This window comes from Pipistrellus hanaki (genome assembly GCF_964339955.1).
Source record: "Pipistrellus hanaki genome assembly, chromosome: 3".
NCBI lineage: Eukaryota > Metazoa > Chordata > Mammalia > Chiroptera > Vespertilionidae > Pipistrellus > Pipistrellus hanaki.
In genome coordinates this window covers 184877665-184896935 of record NC_140505.1, presented here as the reverse complement: position 1 = coordinate 184896935, position 19271 = coordinate 184877665, and the positions used below count along the sequence as shown (strand labels likewise).

The 19271-nt window shown below is 58.3% G+C and overlaps 2 protein-coding genes across 5 annotated transcripts in view; one reads left to right on the top strand and one right to left on the bottom strand.

The window, feature by feature from the left end:
* LOC311620566 (single-stranded DNA cytosine deaminase-like) overlaps window positions 1–19271 on the bottom strand; it is a 74901-nt gene that overhangs the window by 22137 nt on the left and 33493 nt on the right. The gene's annotated exons all lie outside the window — the stretch shown is intronic.
* LOC311620555 (DNA dC->dU-editing enzyme APOBEC-3C-like) lies at window positions 14260–17604 on the top strand. 3 transcript variants are annotated; one of them, XM_084880035.1, is made up of 5 exons: window positions 14260–14483; window positions 14927–15083; window positions 16273–16516; window positions 16929–17044; window positions 17298–17604. In XM_084880035.1, the coding sequence occupies exons 1-5, from the start codon at window positions 14416–14418 to the stop codon at window positions 17310–17312; spliced, it is 600 nt and encodes a 199-aa protein (XP_084736161.1). In that variant the 5' UTR covers window positions 14260–14415; the 3' UTR covers window positions 17313–17604. The 3 variants fall into 3 exon arrangements, with proteins under 3 accessions (XP_084736161.1, XP_084736159.1, XP_084736160.1); XM_084880033.1 differs by having other exon boundaries at window positions 16219–16516; XM_084880034.1 differs by having other exon boundaries at window positions 16219–16516; window positions 17340–17596.

Below are 19271 nucleotides of genomic sequence, written 5' to 3'. Positions count from 1 at the left end.
CAGTGGCTGCCCACCAGCGGGCATTACCCTGGTCTCAGCAAAAGGGAAGCACCTCGGACCCACCCCAGGCCTGGGAGCCCACAAGTTCACAGTTTCAACTGGGGCTTGAGACCCCATTTGTCCTCCTTCAGGCCCTCCTGCCCCTCCGTCTGGGCGTCCCCAGCCCTGTCCCCCACCCCCCGCCCCTCTCTGCAGGCCCTTCTCTCGCCATCTGGTCCTGCCCCCTCTCCTCTCTGCTCCCCCATCCAGACTCCTCACCTCCGTCTCCTGAGCGGGTCCTCCTTCCACAGTCGCTCCTCCCGCGGTCCCGGCCTCCCCCGTGTCTGAGAGCCGCATCAGTCTGTCCTGTGACGCCTCTACCGGGATTCTCTAGGGTTCGAAGGACGCGGCCTGGACTCTGGAGACACCTCCTCCGTGATCGGGGACCCTGGGCCTGACCTCACCTCTGGGCCTTGGGCTCCTCCCCTCCAACACGGGGACAATGACAGCGAGGGACCGCGGGGCTGTGTGGCAGCTAAGTGACAGCGTGAGCGTCAGGGGCTGAGGGCAGAGTCTGAGACAGTTATCCCCCAAGGAACGATGGTTCTTCATTTAGGAAAAGGGGGAAATCCCTCAACCCACAGATAACCCACCAGCGCTCACCCCCGTGTGGCCAGGCCCCGGGGCGGCCTCACAGAGCAGCGGTGCTGAGACCCAGGGCAGGGCCGGCTCCTGGGAAGGAACGGAGAAGGGAAGGTGCCCAGGGCAGCGTCCAGACAGAGGGGCGGGGGAGGAGCAGCCACCAGGAAGCAGAGCTGTCCCCAGTCCCCGAGGAGGGCCACCCTGGAACAGAGGCTCCGGAGCAGACAGACCTCGGCACCTGGGCCCGAGGGGTCAGGGCTGGCTGTCCGCGCTGCATGCTGGCTCTGCGGCTGTGGCTGATGGCCTTGCTTCCAGAGGTGGTCCCACTGCAGGTGCCACAGACACGACAGAGATCGGGCTTGGCACACAGCTGGGCCTGGGCACTGGGCCGAAGTCTGCCCTGACTCACCAAACACAGACACACACACACACACACACACACACACACACACACACACACACACGCAAGCAAGCAGATGACAAGCAGGAATCTCCCAGACACACCCACAAGCCTCCGTCGGAGGGAAGGAGGCAGCTGACGTCACCACTCCCCAGACGGGTGTGCAAGGGCCTCATCATCTGCCAAAACCGGTTTGGCTCATGGATAGAGCATCAGAAAGGTCTCAGGTTAGATTCCGGTCAACGGCATGTACCTAGCAGCTGATGGATGATTCTCTCTCATCGAAGTTTCTAACTCTCTATCCTTCTCTTTTCCTCTCTGTAAAAAAAAATCAATAAAATATATTAAAAAGTAGAAGAAGAAGAAGAAGAAGAAGAAGAAGAAGAAGAAGAAGAAGAAGAAGGAGGAGGAGGAGGAGGAGGAAGAGGAGGAGGAGGAGGAGGAGGAGGAGGAGGAGGAGGAGAAGGAGAAGGAGAAGGAGAAGGAGAAGTAGAAGAAGAAGAAGAAGAAGAAGAAGAAGAAGAAGAAGAAGAAGAAGAAGAAGAAGAAGAAGAAGAAGAATTAGAAGAAGAAGAAGAGCCTCATCATCGAATCAGCTCCTTGGGTTTCTATCCGTGGACTGTGTCAAGAGCCCCCACTCTGTGCCTGGAGACAACTGACCAGTACGCAGTCACGTTGGGAAAGCGGAGGAGCGGGCAGAGGACACGTGGTCTGACCTGACGGCAGGGTCCCCACTCCCTGCGCTGTCACATGCAGGTCCCGGCAGACCTGACCCCCAGCTCCCAGTCCCCGTCGCCCCGGGCCCGCGGGCTCAGAGCTCAGAGCTTTGTCCACGACACGGGGCCTGAGACCTCGGAGAGGGGGGCTCACAGCCTGAAGTCACGGCCAAGCCCTGGGCTCGCCACGCCAGCCTGTCCTCCCGCCGGGAGGGCACCCACCGGAAGGCAGACCTGGGCCTCATACGGAGCAGCCTCTTGTCCGGCCAGCGTGGGCCAGTGCTTGAGCATCGACCTATGAAGCAGAAGATCGAGGTTCAATTCCCCCGTCTGGGCACAGGGCCGAAATTGTGGCCTCGATCCCCCATGAGGGGGTGCAGGAGGCAGCCGATCCATGATTCTCTCCCACCATTGATGTTCCTAGGTTTCTCTCCCTCTCCCATCCTCTCTGACATCAATAAAAATATGTTAAAAAGAAACATGCCACAAGGTGTCTTCTGATTTGATGATGAGGCTCTTGCACACCTGTCTGGGGAGTGGTGACGACCGCTGCTTCCTGGCCCTCAGACAGAGGCTTGTGGGTGTGTCTGGGGAACCTAGGAGATTCCTGCTTGTCATCTGCTTGCGTGTGTGTGTGTGTGTGTGTGTGTGTGTGTGTGTGTGTGTCTGTGTCTGTGTTTGGTGAGTCAGGCAGACTTCGGCCCGGTGCCCAGGCCCAGCTGTGTGCCAAGCCCGATCTCTGTCATGTCTGTGGCACCTGCAGTGGGACCACCTCTGGAAGCAAGGCCATCAGCCACAGCCGCAGAGCAGCATGCAGCGCGGAGTGCGCTGGGGACAGACCGGGCTGTGGTGGGCACGGCCCCCGGGAGGCAGCGTGGGGCCAGCACAGGCTGGTCTGAGAGGAGCCGCGGGCACAGTCAGCGGGACAGAGGGGCAGCCCCTCGGGGACCGCCTCTACCAGCTGGGCTCAGGTCACACTGGAGCCTGGAACACACACTGTCCCCCTTCTCCCCCGGTTCCTCGCGGCTGGGGGTGCAGAAGAGGAGCCGTGGCCCCTTCCTGAGGCGGGCCCTGCTTCCTCCTGCTCCCAGGCCATCCTGGCCGCGCCTGAGGGAGCCTCTCTGTTCTCTGGGTGATGGCGGACACAGGCTGCGAGCCCAGGCCCTTCCCTTACGGGGTGGCTCCTGAGGAGAGCTGCGCTCACCTGGGTCCCCCCTGCCCTTCCTCTAGAGCAGAGCCCCTTCTGGCTCAGCCCCCAGGGCCCTACACTGCCCTCCCCACCAACCAGGCCCTCCAGGGGGGCCATGGGAGAGGCAGGGTGGGCCGGGGCCTGTCCTGTGGGGCTGTGTGTCCGGGTAGGACCTCCCTCAGGCAGGAGCACCTGTCCTCTCACCTGTGCTCTCGCCTCCTGCCTGGCTGTGCCGCGATGCCCACAGTGGCCCAGCCTCCTGGGACCTCACCAGCCCAAGGTCAGTCCAGGGAAGGCCGTTGTCAACAGAGAAATCGAGACCTAACTTGCCCTGAGGGCACTGATGAGACATTTGGGGAGAAAAGTTCCCTCTTCCGTGACTCCATTGCGTGGCATGAGTGTTTTGAGTTTTGAGGAGGGGTGGGGCTCAGCGGTGCCAGCTCATCAGGTTCCAGCTGCTCCGATGGCATATAAGGCACCTCAGTCCTTGGAGCATCACAGGTGGAGGAACTAGTGGCCACAGAGAAGGGGAAGGAGCTGAGACATGGCGGACAACCCAGCACCCAGAGCCAGGTACCACCGGCCCCTGAGCAGCCCTGCCTCTGAGCCCTCCTCCTGGCTCCCTGGAGGGGACTTGCCTTCTCCCCGGGGGTCCCCTGCTTCTCCCATCCCTCCTGATGGCCCTTCTATGTCCAGCCAGGACCCCTCAGCTGATGACCAGCTGACCTGTCTCACCTGCTTCCCCTACGCTGCAAGCTAGAATCTGGGGGTCACCCTTGAGGGTCCCTGTTTCTCCTCTCCCTCTGTCTCCCATGAAATCTATTCTCTCTGCCCTATCCGGGGCCTAGGAGGTCACGTTCAGGGTTATGTGTTTTCTAAGGACGTGATTGTTTTTATGACGAGAAGGGAAACACCGGGAGAGACCAGTTTGGCATCTCTCCTCCCCGATGGGGCCACCTGTCCCTGATGCTCCGTGGGGCTCGGGTTAGCCCAGAGGACGCGAGGAACTATCGCCATGGTCGGCAGCAGGCAGGGCTGGGTCAGGGGGAGGAGGGCAGGACGGTGATGCCAGGAGAGGCCCCGTCACAGCTCTGAGCCCCTGCCCTGCTCCCCGGGAAACCCTGACCACAGGGCTGGGCTGACATCCCAGGAGCTCCCGCAGGGGTCAGAGAGGGAGGTTAGGGGCTCCAGCTCAGTGAGTGGACGGCCATCCTGTGGGCCTAGCTGGGATGTGGGTGGCGAGGGGAGGAGAACGGGGTGATCCCAGAGGGGCCCCATGACTTGGGTTCCTCCTGCCTGTGCCCACAGACGCCTGATGGACATAAACACCTTCGAGGAAAACTTCCGTGACGTCAGGGTGAGAAAAACATACCTGTGCTACAAGGTGGAGGTCCGGGAGGGTGACGCCTGGACCCCAATGCTGGAGCACTGGGGCTACCTGCGCAACCAGGTGAGGGCCCAGCAGGCAGGGCCCCGGGATGCAGGGGGGAGGCTGCCATGGCCTTGGGGTGTCCTCTGAGCATGTCCCTTGGGCCCCCAGCTGCTGTGATGGGCAGCTTTGCCCCACACCTAAGGAGGCAGGCACAGGGTCCCAGGGCCTCCAGGCTCAGCCCGTCCCTCCTGCTGTGCCGCTGAGGAGGAGCAGGCAGAGGGAAAGACACCTGGACAAGGGTCTGCTCTCCCCTGGCCCCTCCCGGCAGCCATGGCCAGAGAGCCCGAGTTGCCCCGGTGCCCTCCAGTGCCTCCTGGGAGAGCCCGGCAGGCTGTGGTCCCACAAGTGCACTGCCAGCTGCACGCAGCCCAGGACGCCTCCCGGGCCCCCACCCACGGCCCCCAGGGCTGACTGCCTCCTCATCCCTGAGCCGCTGGTCTCCACAGCCTGTGAGCCCCACACGACGCTCCCCCGTGTGTCCTCACCTCTGCCTCGGTGGCTCCCCCTCTTCCCTGCAGAGTTGTCTCACCCTTGGGCTCAGCCTGGGGCAGGGAGGAGGGAGGGGCTGGTGCACAGGAGGGAGCTGGAGGTCGGGGAGCAGACGCAGAGCCCCCTGCCTGCAGGAAGCACCCCCCTGTGAGGCATCAGGCCCAGGACCTGGTGCTCAGCGGCCTCCTCCCTCTGTCCCCGGCTATTTATTTATTTACTTATTTAAAAATCAAACCTAATGCAATCCCATGGTGAGTGAAATGGCAACAAGCTCAGTGGGGACTGGTCAGTCTCAGAGCCCGGGAGCCATGGTGTGCGGGTGCAGAACGAAGCCTCTCCGCCCTGTGCCCATTGTGAACGCTGATGTTGTGTGATTCCTGAGTGCCTTGCCTTTGACCATGTAGATCCTGCGTCCAAACAGCATTCCTCCTGACGCTGAGCCATGCCCCTCTTTCTGTGCTGGAGGCCAGGGCCTTGCCTGCCTCTGGCTGGCCCCCTCCCGGTTCACAGGACGTGACAGATCCTTCTTCTCCCCCCTCTGTGCTCAGGTAAACCGTCATGGGGAGTTGTGCTTCCTGGATCGGTTCCGTTCTTGGCCCCTGGATCAGGAGAAGCAGTACAGACTCACCTGGTACATCTCCTGGAGCCCCTGCCCTTACTGTGTCCCGGAGCTGGTTGAATTCCTGCAGGAGAACAGCCACGTGAAACTGTGCATCTTCGCTGCTCGAGTCTATACCTACATCCCGGGATATGTGCGTGGGCTGTGTGACCTGCAGAACGCTGGGGCCCAACTCGCCATCATGACCCGCAATGGTCAGCAGGAGACTCCTGAGGGGGGAAGGTGGGCGGGCAGAGAGGCTGGGGAAAGGCTGCACAGAGGGGGCAGGAGGACAATCTGGGTGGGGACGCCTGTCAGCTGCCTGCAGGGGGCGGTGCTGAGTCTGGAGAGGACAGAGTCTCTTGGAGGAGAGAGTTCAGGGGAGAGAGGGGTCCTGGGGAGAGGATGGGGGTCCCTGTGCCATAAGGACCAGGTCTTTCCTGGTAGAAGGGGAGGGGCTGCCTCAGATTCCAGTCCCAGTGGGAAGAAAGAATGTGAGGGGTGAGCTCAGTGCCTGGGGAGGAGAGGGAAAGGGGGCAGGAGATTCTGGTGGGGAGGGTGTGTCCCCAGAGTCAGAGACCTGGGCCCTCCCTGCACTCTGGAAGGTGCTCACCGTTCCCTCCCTGTTCCCATCAGAGCACCAGGACTGCTGGGACACCTTTGTGGACAACCAGGGCCAGCCGTTTGAGCCCTGGCCTAACATGGATAATCACATACAAGAACAATCTCAGCAGCTGCAGACCATTCTCGGGGTGAGATTCCTCCCTCCTGCTTCCCCCGCCCCCACCTCCTCCCCTTCTCTCCCTGGGCTGTCTCCCCTCTGGGTCACCTGCTCCCTCCTGGGCCCCAGCTCCATCCCCGCCCCCCTCAGGCCTCACAAGTCCCTCTGCTTTCTCCCCTCCTGCTCCCCTTTTCCTTCCCACCCCCCCTTTGTGACCGCCCCAGACTCTGCTCTGTTCACCTTCCCACCTGCCTCACTCCTGCTTCCTCCACCTCCTCCTTCTCCATCCAGAATTGTGCAAACTGAAGCACGGACGTCTGTCTCTCTAAGCGGCCGGGGGTCTTCTGCTGAATGAGGAATAAAACATTTTCTTCAAGAAATGAAAAAGCATCACATGACGCATCTCCACCTGGACCCACAGAGACCAGCAGAGGCAGCCAATGGGCTGCTGAGGAATTTTTAAAAATCTGACCCATTTACTTGTCATTTAAGACCAGTGATGTGTTCCAAACACACACCGGTAACATTCTATTCGTTGCTTTCAGAATCAGTTTTTACTTTTAGGGAAATAATGATTTTTTATTGATTTTAAATCCAGAGCAATAACATGAAAGATTAAGAATCTTCCACCACAAAAAACCTTTACTCCAGAGAGACATGGGGTAGATGGCGGCGTAGGTAACGCCTAACTGCAGGCTCGCACAACAATTTCAAAAATACAACCAAAATACAAAAAGGACGTTATCCAGAACCACAGGAAAGCTGACTGACTGGAAATTCTACAACTAGAAGGAAAGAGAAAACCAGAAGGAAAATCAGAGGAGCTGTAAAAGCCTGAGGTACAGAGACACAGTTCACGCATGCAGAGAAGATGGAGCTGGAGAGGAGTGCCTGGCTGGCGTTCTCTATCAGGAAGGAGCTAAAACCCCAGTTCCAGGCTCATTGGGAGAGAAACTACACTATCTGGTAGGGGGCGAAACTTGAGGGCACCTTTCTCTCAGAGGTGCTTGTAGCGAGTACCAAGGACACTGAGGGATACTGAGACTCAGGAACCTCAGGACTGATGGGAAGCCAAGGCTATAGGCTCCACCCTGAAACTCCACCCCATCCAAGCTGAGCATAGAGGCTTTTGCAATTTTGCATATCTAGTCGAATAAGGATGTCTCCCAGCATAGACACAGCTGATCCTCACAGCCAATTGGCCTAGAGGTCAGTTCCTCCCAGTGATACCAATAACAATCAAGACTTAACTACAACAAGGCTGTACACACAGTCCACAAAGGTGTGCACCAAGAGTGTCCTCCTCAGGTAACTGGGAGGCTGACCAGTTTGAAGATAGTGTAAGAAGCCTCTGGGACAACTTCAAGCGTACCAACATAAAAATTATTGGGGTCCCAGAAGAGAGAGAGAGCAAGATACTAAAAACCTATTTGAAGAAATAATGACTGAAAACTTCGCTCACCTGGTGAAAGAAATAGACCTAGAAGTCCAAGAAGCACACAGAAACCCAAACAAAAGGAATCTAAAGAGGACCATACCAAGACACATCATAATTAAAATGCCAAGAGCAAAAGACAAAGAGAGAATCTTACAAGCGGCAAGAGAAAAGCAGTTGATTACCTATAAGGGAGCTCCCATATGACTATCAGCTGATTTCTCAACAGAAACTATGCAGGCCAGAAGGGAGTGGCAAAAAATATTCAAAGTGATGAATAGCGAGAACCTACAACTAAGATTACTCTACCCAGCAAAGTTATCATTCAGAATTAAAGGGAAGATAAAGAGCTTCACAGATAAGAAAGAGCTAAAGGAGTTCCTCACCACCACACCAATATTATATGAAATGCTGAAAGGTATTCTTTAAGAAGAGGGAGAAGAAGAAAAAGGTAAAGATAAAAATTACGAACAACAACTACATATCTATCAATAAGTGAATCTAAAAATCAAGTGAATTAAAAATCTGATGAACAGAAATAACTGGTGAATAGAGTAGAATCAGGGGCATAGAAAGGGAGTGGACTAACAACTCTATGGGGGAAAGGGTGTGGGGGGAGCGGGAAGAGACTGGACAAAAATTGTGCACCTATGGATGAGGTCAATGGGGAGTAAGGGAAGAGGGTGGGATGGGAACCAGGTGGAGGGGAGCCATGGCTTGGGGGAAAGAGGAACAACTGGAATAATCTGAACAATAAAGATTTACTGGAAAAAAAAAAAAAAAAGAATCTTCCACAAAATGTCTGTTTCTCTGTAAGTGTAGCAGGAAGTCCAAACAGTTCAATAAACACCAGCAAAGTGCAAAGGGCTCTCTCTTTTGTGGGTCCCCCTGGGGGGGCAGTGGTCTCAGGAATTCCTGCTGCTCAGCCAACTCCACACTGTTGGTGGGCCCTGAGGAGCCGCCTGAGAGGGAACTGAGGAGCCGCCCTGGCCCCACGCCCTGAGCTGGGCACGGCCCCCGGGAGGCAGCGTGGGGCCCGCACAGGCTGGTCTGAGAGGAGCCGTGGGCACAGTCAGCGGGACAGAGGGGCAGCCCCCCGGGGACCGCCTCTACCAGCTGGGCTCAGGTCACACTGGAGCCTGGAACACAAAGTGTCCCCCTTCTCCCCCCGGTTCCTCGCGGCTGGGGGTGCAGAGGAGAAGCCGTGGCCCCTTCCTGAGGCGGGCCCTGCTTCCTCCTGCTCCCAGGCCATCCTGGCCGCGCCTGAGGGAGCCTCTCTGTTCTCCTCTGGGTGATGGCGGACACAGGCTCCGAGCCCAGGCCCTTCCCCTTACGGGGTGGTTCCTGAGGAGACCTGTGCTCACCTTGGTCCCGCCCTGCCCTTCCTCTAGAGCAGACCCCCCTGGCCCGGATGTTTCTAGAAGAAGAGGGGAACCTGGGGGAGGCGGCACCCGCTTCCCTCTCTGCGCAGTGTCCCCGGCCAGGGCTCCCCCGTCTCAGCCTCCCGCGCTGTCCTCTGGGGTCTCCTCAGGCGCCTGCTCCCCTCTGCTGTCATGTCTCCCGGGGAGGGGGCGGCAGTGGGAAACCCGGAGCTGCTGAGCCTGTGCCCCTTTCAGCGGGCGGCTGTCCTCCCCCTGACAGGATGGCTGGTGGGAACCCACAAATTCACTGTTTCTACGGCGGCTCCTGTGGAGACTCCGGGGGCCTGCCCTGGGGACAGAATAGACTGGAGGGACATGAAGGCAAAGCCCTTACACAGACATTAAAGGCATTTTCTGTCCTCGCCGCCCAGGGAGGGGATGAGGCTGGCCGGGGGCAGGAACAGGGCGAGGGGCAGTACACGGGGACGGAGGAGGGGGTAGACCTGCACGTGAGCGCTGGCCACCGCTCCAGTCCTGCATCTCCCTCCCCGGCCTGGATGTCCGTCACCCAGGACAATACATGGTGAGGGTCATTTAGCGGGCGGCCTTGTCCTGCTCTGTCTGTGGTGGTTTTTAAAATCACTTTTATTGGCCAGGCCCGGAGCAGCTGGGTCTGGTGCGGCCAGGCCAGGAGCGGCGGCTGCCAGGCTGGGAGCGGCCAGGCCCGGAGCAGCGGCTGCCAGGCTGGGAGCGGCCAGGCCCGGAGCAGCCGGGTCTGGTGTGGCCAGGTCAGGAGCAGCGGCTGCCAGGCTGGGAGCGGCCAGGCCTGGAGAAGCGGCTGCCAGGCTGGGAGCGGCCAGGCCCGGAGCAGCAGCTGCCAGGCTGGGAGCGGCCAGGCCCGGAGCAGCCGGGTCTGGTGCGGCCAGGCCCGGAGCAGCGGCTGACAGGCTGGGAGCGGCCAGGCCCGGAGCAGCAGCTGCCGGGCTGGGAGCGGCCAGGCCCGGAGCAGCCGGGTTGGGTGCGGCCAGGCCCGGAGCAGCGGCTGCCAGGCTGGGAGCGGCCAGGCCCGGAGCAGCCGGGTCTGGTGCGGCCAGGCCCGGAGCAGCGGCTGACAGGCTGGGAGCGGCCAGGCCCGGAGCGGCCGGGACCGGAGCAACCGGGCCCAGAGCAGCCGGGTCAGGTGCGGCCAGGCCTGTAGCAGCAACAGCCAAGTCCAGAGCAACTAGGTCAGGAGCGGCAGTGACCAGACCCGGAGCAGCTGGTTGTGGAACGAACCAGAGCAACAGAGGCCAGGCCCGGAGCAGCCAGGCCCGAAACAGCTTGCTCCTCGCCTGTACCTGCCCACGGCTGCCTCTCAGACATGGCTGGAAACTTTTGCGGGAACTTGAGGGTCTGCTGAATCAAGTGATGAAGGCTTAGATCTGGATGTGTTGAGTTAGTATAGCGCTGGGGTGTTGATCTGTGAGTGCCTTGGGTGGGGCCTGGATGAGGCTGGTTGACCTATTTGAAAATGTCTTTTGTGTGAAGTGTATCATTGGGCATGTGGAGGTAATATTGATATGAGAAAATGCTAAGTAACAGATTTACTATCTGAAAAGGGATTTACTATCGGGAAAGGGAGGGAGGAAGAGACTGAACATAAACTGTGCACCTATGGATGAGGACAATGGGCGATGGGGAGGGGGCAGAGGGTGGGGTGGGAACCTGGTGGAGGGGGGAAGAAATGAAGAACCTTTGTAATAATATGAACAATAAAGATTGATTTAAAAAAAAAAATAAAAAAAAAATAAAATCACTTTTATTGATTTCACAGAGTAATGAAGGGGGAGAGGGAGATAGAAATTCAATGCTGAGTCATGGATCGGCTGCCTCCTGCACGCCCCACACTGGGGATGGAGCCCGGAACCTGGGCATGTGCCTGGACTGGGAATCGAACCGTGACCTCCGGGTTCATACTCGACCACCAACCACTGAGCCACACGGGCTGGGCAGGCTCAGTTTCCCTGAGAGCCCTGGAGGCCACGAATCCCTGTGAGTCTGAGACCTGGTGTCACCGGGCAGGGGACGAGGTGGTCCTCGCCAATTCACTCCCGTTCGATGTGGCTAACAAGACTGTGATTTTAACCGTGCCCCTCCTCACTGCGGAAAACGTGCGAGATCGGGTGAGTAAAAACTGCCCTCTAACCAGCGTGCACTATGGGTCACTGAGCAGTAAGTCCGGGCCCTGCCCCTGTCGTTCCAGACTCTACACAAACACGAACCTGGGATGCAAGGACAATTTGAACGGGCCATGCATTCGGAGAAGCCTGTACATGAGCCTCAACTCAAACCGGAAACAAGGGTTCCGATGAGGGCCCCCAGCCACGTGCAGATGTGGGGAGGGCGGCCTGTTGGCTGGTGACATCTGTCCTCCTGGGTGGACGGCTGGCTGAGGCCGGACAGGCTGCTGGAGATGTTTTGTGTGTGCTTTTCCTCCTCCTCACAGCACCATCGGCCTCCAGGGAGAGTCAGCGGAGCCCACAAAGACGATGCTGAGTGAAAAGTCACGTATCAGAAGAGTCGGTGTTATGCCCAGATTTCATGATCCCCAAAGACCACCAGGGAGCCGAGTCCGACGCAAAAGCAAAGAGCCTTTTTATTTCGAGCTAGCCCGAGCTCAATCCCATAAACACTGATGCAGGGGCGAGGGGGAGAGAGCAGCGGGCTTCTACAGAACAGAGGATTTGTAGGGGTCTGGGGGGTAGGTGGTGAGGTCACTGCTTTGGCTGACGCCGATTGGTTGGGTGAGGGCTACGGTCCAGTTACACAGTGACATGGTTATACAAAGTGGAGTCAGGAGTTAACCCTGTCCTGTCCTCTCATCATGTTGTTTGTCCCCATTTCTATGAAGTCCCAAGTCAGGCAAAAACCAGCCTGTGGTCCTAGACATGCTAACCCGGTTCCCTGTGGGGGGGACAGCTGGGAGGGGACAGGAGGGACTCCCATCTGGGACACTGGACAGAGCCCCCCCCCCCCCCAGTCTGGGTGATGGTTATGCCACCTGGAAACCCAGGACCTGCCCTTAGCTGTCAGTTATACCCCAGGAAACAGAGAACGGACAGAGGAGGCTGCGGAGCTCACATTTCCAAGAAGGAACGCCTTTCCCCAAAGGGCAGAGGGCATCCTGTCCCAAACGGGTTCCCAGGTGAGAAGGCCAGTCAGATCCACGCAGGCGCACCAGGATTGCTCTTGGTGAGAAAGGACATTGAAGATTTTCAGCCATTGAAATCCGAACGCCCGGTCAGACGTGGTCGAAAGTGAAACCGTGAGGAAGAAGGAGGAAGTGAAGCCGTCCTTGCAACATGACGACAACGACAAGAGCTGTCACAGCCAGTGTCGTCGGCGTGCGTGTGAGCCAGGGACTGAGCCACGCCAGGGAGTGTGTTTGGAGGCCTCGCTGATGACGGCGGTGGAGCTGCCATTGGGGGATGAGATGTGTCATCCCCGTGGGAAGCCAGACGGCCCTCTGCTGCTCTCTGCTCCCTCCGGACTCTCTCCAGCCAGTGACCCCTCCGCAGGAAGGACCCTCACCTGCACCTCTCCATCTGAAACCTGCCGCCTTTTATTTTTTTAAATGTATTTTATTGGTTTTTCACAGAGAGGACGGGAGAGGGATAGAGAGTTAGGAAGATCGATGAGAGAGAATCATCGACCACCTGCTGCCTGCACACCCCCTACTGGGAATGTGCCCAGAACCACGGTACATTTTCTTCACTGGAATCTAACCTGGGACCTTCCAGTCCACAGACAGACGCTCTATCCACCGAGCCAAACCGGTTCTGCCTTTCTCCTTTTAGACTCGCATTCATTCATTCATTCATTCATTCATCACACCTCACATTGAGCTCCCCTGTGCCGGGTGCGATTCCAGGGGCCGTTCAGGTGCTGTGCGGTCTGTGCTCTGGGATTTCACAAACAAAAACTCTCCTTTCAGCCGCTCCTCCCTCCATCCTCTTCCCAGAAAGGCAAAGCCCCCCTTTCTAGAACATGAGACTTGTACAAACTGTCTGTGTGTCCTGCCCCTCCTCTCCTGCCTCCCACTGGTTTCCACCCCCGTGCTGCTGTGCTGGGGGGAAAGGGGTCTTTGTCAGGCCTCGCCCTGCCCCTCGCCCAGCGGCAAATGACACAACTGAGCACAGCCTCCTCCTGGAGCTGCTCTCCTCTGCTGGTTGTTGGCGACACTCCCCTTCATTCATTCATTCATTCGTTCATTCATTCAACACACTTCCTACTGAACTCCTCTGTGGGGGAGACTCAGCGACTCAGTGGACTGCACCGCAGCGCCGCGCCCGGCGATCCCGGGGCATTACAGACCCTTGTGTTGTCACCACAGAGGCTTAGGCCCAACACTAGCTTCAGTGGGCGTGTTTTGTTTTGTTTTGTTTTGTTTTGTTTTGTTTTAATACGTTTGGGATTATTTTTGTTGAAAATCCGTACCAATAAAGGGCTTACTGAGAATACTTCTGACTTTTGATGTGTGATTGTCAAACAAAAAGAAAGAAAGAAAGAAAGAAAGAAAGAAAGAAAGAAAGAAAGAAAGAAAGGGGAGGGAAGGAGAGGGGAGGGGAGGGGAGGAGAGGGGAGGGCAGGGGAGGAGAGGGGAGGGGAGGGGAGGGGAAGGGAGTTGACTAGGGTGAGGAGAACTTGAAAATGCACCGCCCCTCAGGGTGGAGAGGAGCCTGGGGATGGGGACAGGCAGGCTTACGGGTTCTCTGGGTCTGATCAGTGTAGGCTGTCAGGAAGCAAAACCGGCCCCGGGGCCCATATTCCTTATTCCTGGGCAGAACCAGCAGTCCCCCGGCCTCCGTGGCTTCCGTGCACAGCACCTTCTTCCTGCTCATGCTCACTGTCCCTGTGGGGCCGGGGCGGTCTGGCCGGAGCTTGCACTAAACCAGGCCCAGGAGCTCGGCGGGCCGGGTGTTGGGCTTTTAGAGCTCTGCCTGAAGGGAGGTGTCACGTCTCATTGGCCAAAGCTGACCCCAGCGCTGCTGGGGAGCGGGGCTCCACCATGGCCCCGGGGACGGAGAACCAGAATGTTCCACAGCAGCCCTCTGCCCTCCGTCACCCATCCCCGCCTGCGGATGTACAGGTCAGAGCCAGTCAGTGAGCCCAGGAAAGGGAAGAGGTGTGGCCATTGGGGAGAGACCCATCCCCTCTCTCCATCATCCCTTTCCCTTTCCCTCTGCAGGCAGCCTGGTCCTGCTGCCCAGAGGCCCTGTCTCCAGCAGAGGTCAGCGCTGTGCAGAGGGCGGCCCCAGAGCAGCAGGGGCGGGGGGTCTGAGGCTGAGCAAGGTCACACCCCAGGGCCCGCCCACCCTGCAGCCAAAGCAGGAAGCAGGTGGGGCCTCAGCTGAGAAGGCGGGAAGGTTCTTTATCATTGAGGGGCTTTCCTGAAACCTGGGCCTGAGTCAGAAATGCCACGCCAGCGCCGGGGACCGAGAGCCAGGCCCAGGAGACACTCCGCTCCGGTGCCCTGGCCCAGGTACTGCCTGCGCCCCGCCCTTCCTGCAGCCCTTTCTATGTGGGCGCCCTGAGGGGTCTCTGTCCTCAGCCTTGTCCCCCCTGCTCCAGCCTGGCCTCTCCCCCTCTCTGGGCACCTTCTCTGCAGGTCCCACTCCAGCGGGGCCGTGCCCTCTCCTGGGGCTGCCCCCACAGGTGCTTCTGAATGGCCCTCCCGGCCCTCCCCCAGGCCTGCTGTCCCCTTGGTGCTCCTCTCAGTCTGCACTTGTGGGGCTGGCTGTCCCCTCCCCTCACTCCCCCCTCCCGCTGTCCCTGCAGCCCCTGCCCTCCTTCTCTCCCAGCTTCCTGCCCGGGGGCCGCAGGAATTGCTGAAGGGAAGGGTTGCTGGGAGGCAGGGCTCCCAGGCCACCAGGTGGGAGAAACTCCAGGGAACCCTGCATTTTCTCTTCTCTCTCCTGCCCCCAGCAACCCAGTGAGCAGGTTTAGTCGTCATAATTTCTACTCTCACTTTAAGAACCGGCCTTACCCCAAAAATCTGAACGGCTGCTACCTCTGCTTCCGTGTGGAAAGGACACAGGGGGTCTTGTCCTCGGACGTGGGCACCGGGGTGTTTGAGAATGAGGTATGTGCCCCACGATGCTGCCGTCGGAGGCAGGAGCTCAGCCAGGGAAGGAGGTGGGAGATGACATACGTAAAATGCCAGAGGTTCTTCCCACACTCTGTCCTGCGTTTCACCCCGGATGCCCCTGCCTGACCCTCCCGATCGCCAGGTGCACACCCGGGCAAGGACGCAGCCTCAGAGACACAGGGCCAGCCCCGCCCTCAGCCACACACTGAGGCTCCTGTGAAGGCTGCTCCATGCCAGTGCTCCCTCTCCACCCGGACCGCAGGCTACAAGAGCCCCTGTGGGCTGGATGGGGCGTCCCTGTGCCATCCTACCCGGGGTAGCGTAATGGGTGTGACTGAGTCAGTGTTTCCCAAAGTGTGGTACGCGTCCCCCCAGGGGTACGGGAAGAGTTTGGTGGGGGCACGCGTTGCACCGGAGTTCGGTGGGGATGTGCACTGCACCGTGCTTAGCTGCGCCTCATTCTACGTTCTCATGAGTACGAGGGGTACTCAGCGTTTTGAATATTATAGAAGGGGCACACATATGTCAAAAGTTTGGGAAACACTGATTAGGTCATGTAACCTTCTCCAGTACCCAGTGTTCAAACTTTGAGAGAAATCAATCAATTTAATGTTCATAACGTACTTTGTAATATATCAAAGATAGTGTTTTAACATTTCATTAATATAGAAGTTCTTCCAAAGATACTTTACATTCTTTTGTACTACGTCTCATGGACAAGGCGTGTGTTCCGTGTTTGTCCCACACATCCATGCAGGCGAGCCACATGCAAGAGCGCAGGAGACCCTGTGCCAGTGGCTCCCTGTGGACAGCACGGCCCCGGGCCCTCCCGGCAGGCAGCACCCGGGGAACGAGCCTGGACCCAGCGGCCTGGCCTGGAGCAGACCCCCCCAAAGCTTGTGGAATGAGAGAATGGGAGTTCATGGATGAGGGGGGGAAGGCATGACTAAATTTAAAATAGCCCGGAGGGGAGATGTTTAGAGAGGAATCAATCAATCAATCAACCACCCAACCAATCACATGCTTCTGAGTTTCTGGCTCCCTGCCCCCTGGTCCCCCCCTCCTCCAGCCCTGCCCCTGCCTGCTCTGCCAGACCAGAGGGCCCCCTCCCTCTCTCCGTCTCCCCCAGTTCTATCCCAAGGAGCCCGTCCACGCAGAAATCTGCTTCTTGAATTGGTTCAAGGCCCAGCCAGCCTTCCTGGCCCAGCGCCTGGCCCCTGAGGAGAAATACCAGGTCACGTGGTTCATGTCCTGGAGCCCCTGCTTCCAGTGCGCCAGGGAGGTGGCCGCGTTCCTGAGGGACCACACGTCCGTGCAGCTGAGCATCCTCGCCGCCCGCCTCTACTACCCCAGGCGCCCCCAGTACCAGCAGGGGCTGCGCAGCCTGCAGGGTGCAGGGGCCCACGTGGCAGTAATGACTCCAGCTGGTGAGAGCCCGGCACCCGGGCAGGAACTGGGGTGAGGGGGGTGGGGGGACAGACTGGGACCAGGCAGGAAGGACCGAGCATCCCCAGCAGGAAGGAGAAGCCCCTGAGCTGCCTGCGGAGGTGGAGGTGGTGCTGGAGGCGGGGAGGCAGAGAGCCTCCTGGACAAGAAGGCCAGGGGAGAGAGGTGGTCCAGGCTGGGGAGGGAGGAGGAGGACACGTGCAAGAAGGAGGCTTCCAGAAGGGCGAGAGGCGGGCCTGGTTCCCTGGGGAGAAGGGCCTGGAGCGACCTGCAGTCCGGGAAGGAGAGGGGAAGGGGTGTGGGGTCATGATGGGAAGAGGGTGTCCCTCGGAGTCAGGCGCTGAGTCCCCTCAGGGCTCCGGAAGCCCACCATGGTCTCCCCGTCCCTTTCAGACTTTGCCTTCTGCTGGGAAATGTTTGTGGATGACCACAAAAAGCGATTCTGGTACTGGAAAGGAATATACATAAACAGTTGCAGCCTATCTAAGAGTTTGGAGGACATTCTCAGGGTGAGATCCCTCCCTCCTTCCCCTGTCCCACCTCCTCCCCTTCTCTCTCTGGGCTGTCTCCCCTCTGGGTCACCTGCTCCCTCCTGGGCCCCAGCTCCATCCCTCCCCTCAGGCCTCACAAGTCCCTCTGCTTTCTTCTCCCACCCCCCCCCATTTTCCTCCCTACCCCCTTTTGTGACCGCCCCAGACTCTGCTCTGTTCACCTTCCCACCTGCCTCACGCCCGCTCCTCCACCTCCTCCTTCTCCATCCAGAATCCGGAAAACTGAAGCATGGACGTCCTTCTCTCTAAGCAGTAGGGGGTCTTCTGCTGAACGACGAATAAAACAATATCTTCAGGAAGTGAAAACGGCCCTAGCTGGTTGGGCTCAATGGATAGAGCGTCGGCCTGCGGACTGAAGGGTCCCGGGTTGGATTCTAGTCAAGGGAACATGCCTGGGTGCAGGCTCGACACCTGAGCGGGAGGCAGCCGGTCAATGGTTCTCCCTCATTATTGATGTTTTATCTCTCTCTCCCTCTCCCTTCCTCTCTGAAATCAATAAAAACTTAACATAAAAACTCAGCATTTGCCACCATCTCCAAATTGATCAAAAGAAACCAGTAAAAGGCAATGAATGAGCTCCTAAGGAATTTAAAAAAAAACCGATTGATTTACTTTTCACTTAAAATCAGTGATTTCATTTAAAATACACACCGTTAACATTCTATTCCTTACCATCAGAATCATATTTAGAGGATTAATTATTTACATTGATTTTAAATCCAGAGCAATAACATGAAAGCTCAAGACCCGTCCACAAAATGTCTCTTTCTCTGTAAGTGTTCCGTGAAGTCCAAACAGTCCCATGAGCCCTTGCAAACGTGAAAACACCTTTCTCTCTGTGGGTGCCCCAGGTAGGGTAGGCTCACACTAACTGTCCCCGGTCAGGTGATGTCAGTGATACTGACAGGAGCGAATCTCAGAGTCCAAAGCCTGGACACATCCACCAGGACATGCTGAGAGGAGGGCTGCCTTGAAATGACAGCCCACGCAATTAGGCCAGAGAGAGACTCTGGGTCGCTATTGGGAAGAGCAACTGAAGTGGACGCTTGGCTGAGGCAGGGCTGGGGAGGACTGCAGTCCTCAGGCCCTTCCCGCTCCACTCCCTGGAGAGGACGCTGGAGGGAGGGGCTTCCCTGCAGAGAGGATCCCTCTGCCCTTGCCAGGTCCTGGCCACGCAGGATGCAGGCCGGCAGCAGCTGACTGTCCTCCGTGTCTCTGTGGAGCCTGAGCCATGCTGAGCGAGGCCCTGCCAGCTGGGCTTCCCGCACAAGGCCTTACAGGCAACGAGGGCTCCCCGGTCTCTCACCACAGGCTTCTGCTCCCTTGTCCGGACCTCCCCCCTCAGCCTCCCGCAGGGTGTGAGGGGCTGGGACCGAACCCTTCAGTGTGAGGGACGTTGGAGGGACAGAGGATAAGGACAGTGGGGATGCTCGTGGCCAAAGCAGTAGGAAGGGACTGAGTCAGGAGGACACAAGCCAGAGGGAAGACTTGACACAGTGACCTGAAGTGATGGAAGGGAAGGACAGGAGAGGGGTGGGGGTGGGGTAGGTGGGGCAAAGCAGGGCTGAGGCCAATGGGAGGAGACCAGGGGCAGGAAGGAGATCCAGTGCAGAAGGCTGGGTTGTCAGGGGACTGGGGCCGCCATTGAGGGGCTGAGAGTCAGCTTGTTTCCCAGGACAAGACCTGTGGGAGGAGGAGGACAGCGTGAGCCAGGTTCAGCCACTCAGGAATACTGTTGGAATCTGTCTCAGCCCCTGGCCCCAACTCAGCTCTGGGGGCTGGTCTTCTCCTGCTGGTCTCCTCCAAGATGGCGGCCACCTCCACTATCATGCCTCAAACCCAGGGGGCAGGCAGAGAGGGGACTGGAGCAACCACAGAATGTTCCAGCCTGTACATCCTTTCGATGGGCAACAGCAGGGACCCGCCATGAAGGCCAGCCGATGGGCGGCTCATCAATCCATTTCCAGCGGCCTTTCCCTCCTTTGGGGACCCTGTGGGGGTGGCAGAGGGAACAGGACTGCCTCCTGGTTCCCCACCTGTAACACTCCGAGAGGAACAGGGACTGACCGCGGGGCTGCGGTGACAGTTAAAGCTCTGGCATCTGAGACAATGTCTGAGATAGTTGGTCTTCAACAAAGGAGGAGGTTATTGTAAAGAAGACGGAAGTCTCTGGCTCCATAAATCA

What these genes read in the sequence shown, in the direction of transcription:
- LOC311620555 (XM_084880033.1), top strand. Translation starts at nt 14,416, where the DNA reads ATGCCACGCCAGCGCCGGGGACCGAGAGCCAGGCCCAGGAGACACTCC. An exon ending in GCTCCGGTGCCCTGGCCCAG is followed by an intron (nt 14,484 to 14,926) that starts GTACTGCCTGCG and finishes TCCTGCCCCCAG; the next exon opens with CAACCCAGTGAGCAGGTTTA. An exon ending in CCGGGGTGTTTGAGAATGAG is followed by an intron (nt 15,084 to 16,218) that starts GTATGTGCCCCA and finishes CGTCTCCCCCAG; the next exon opens with TTCTATCCCAAGGAGCCCGT.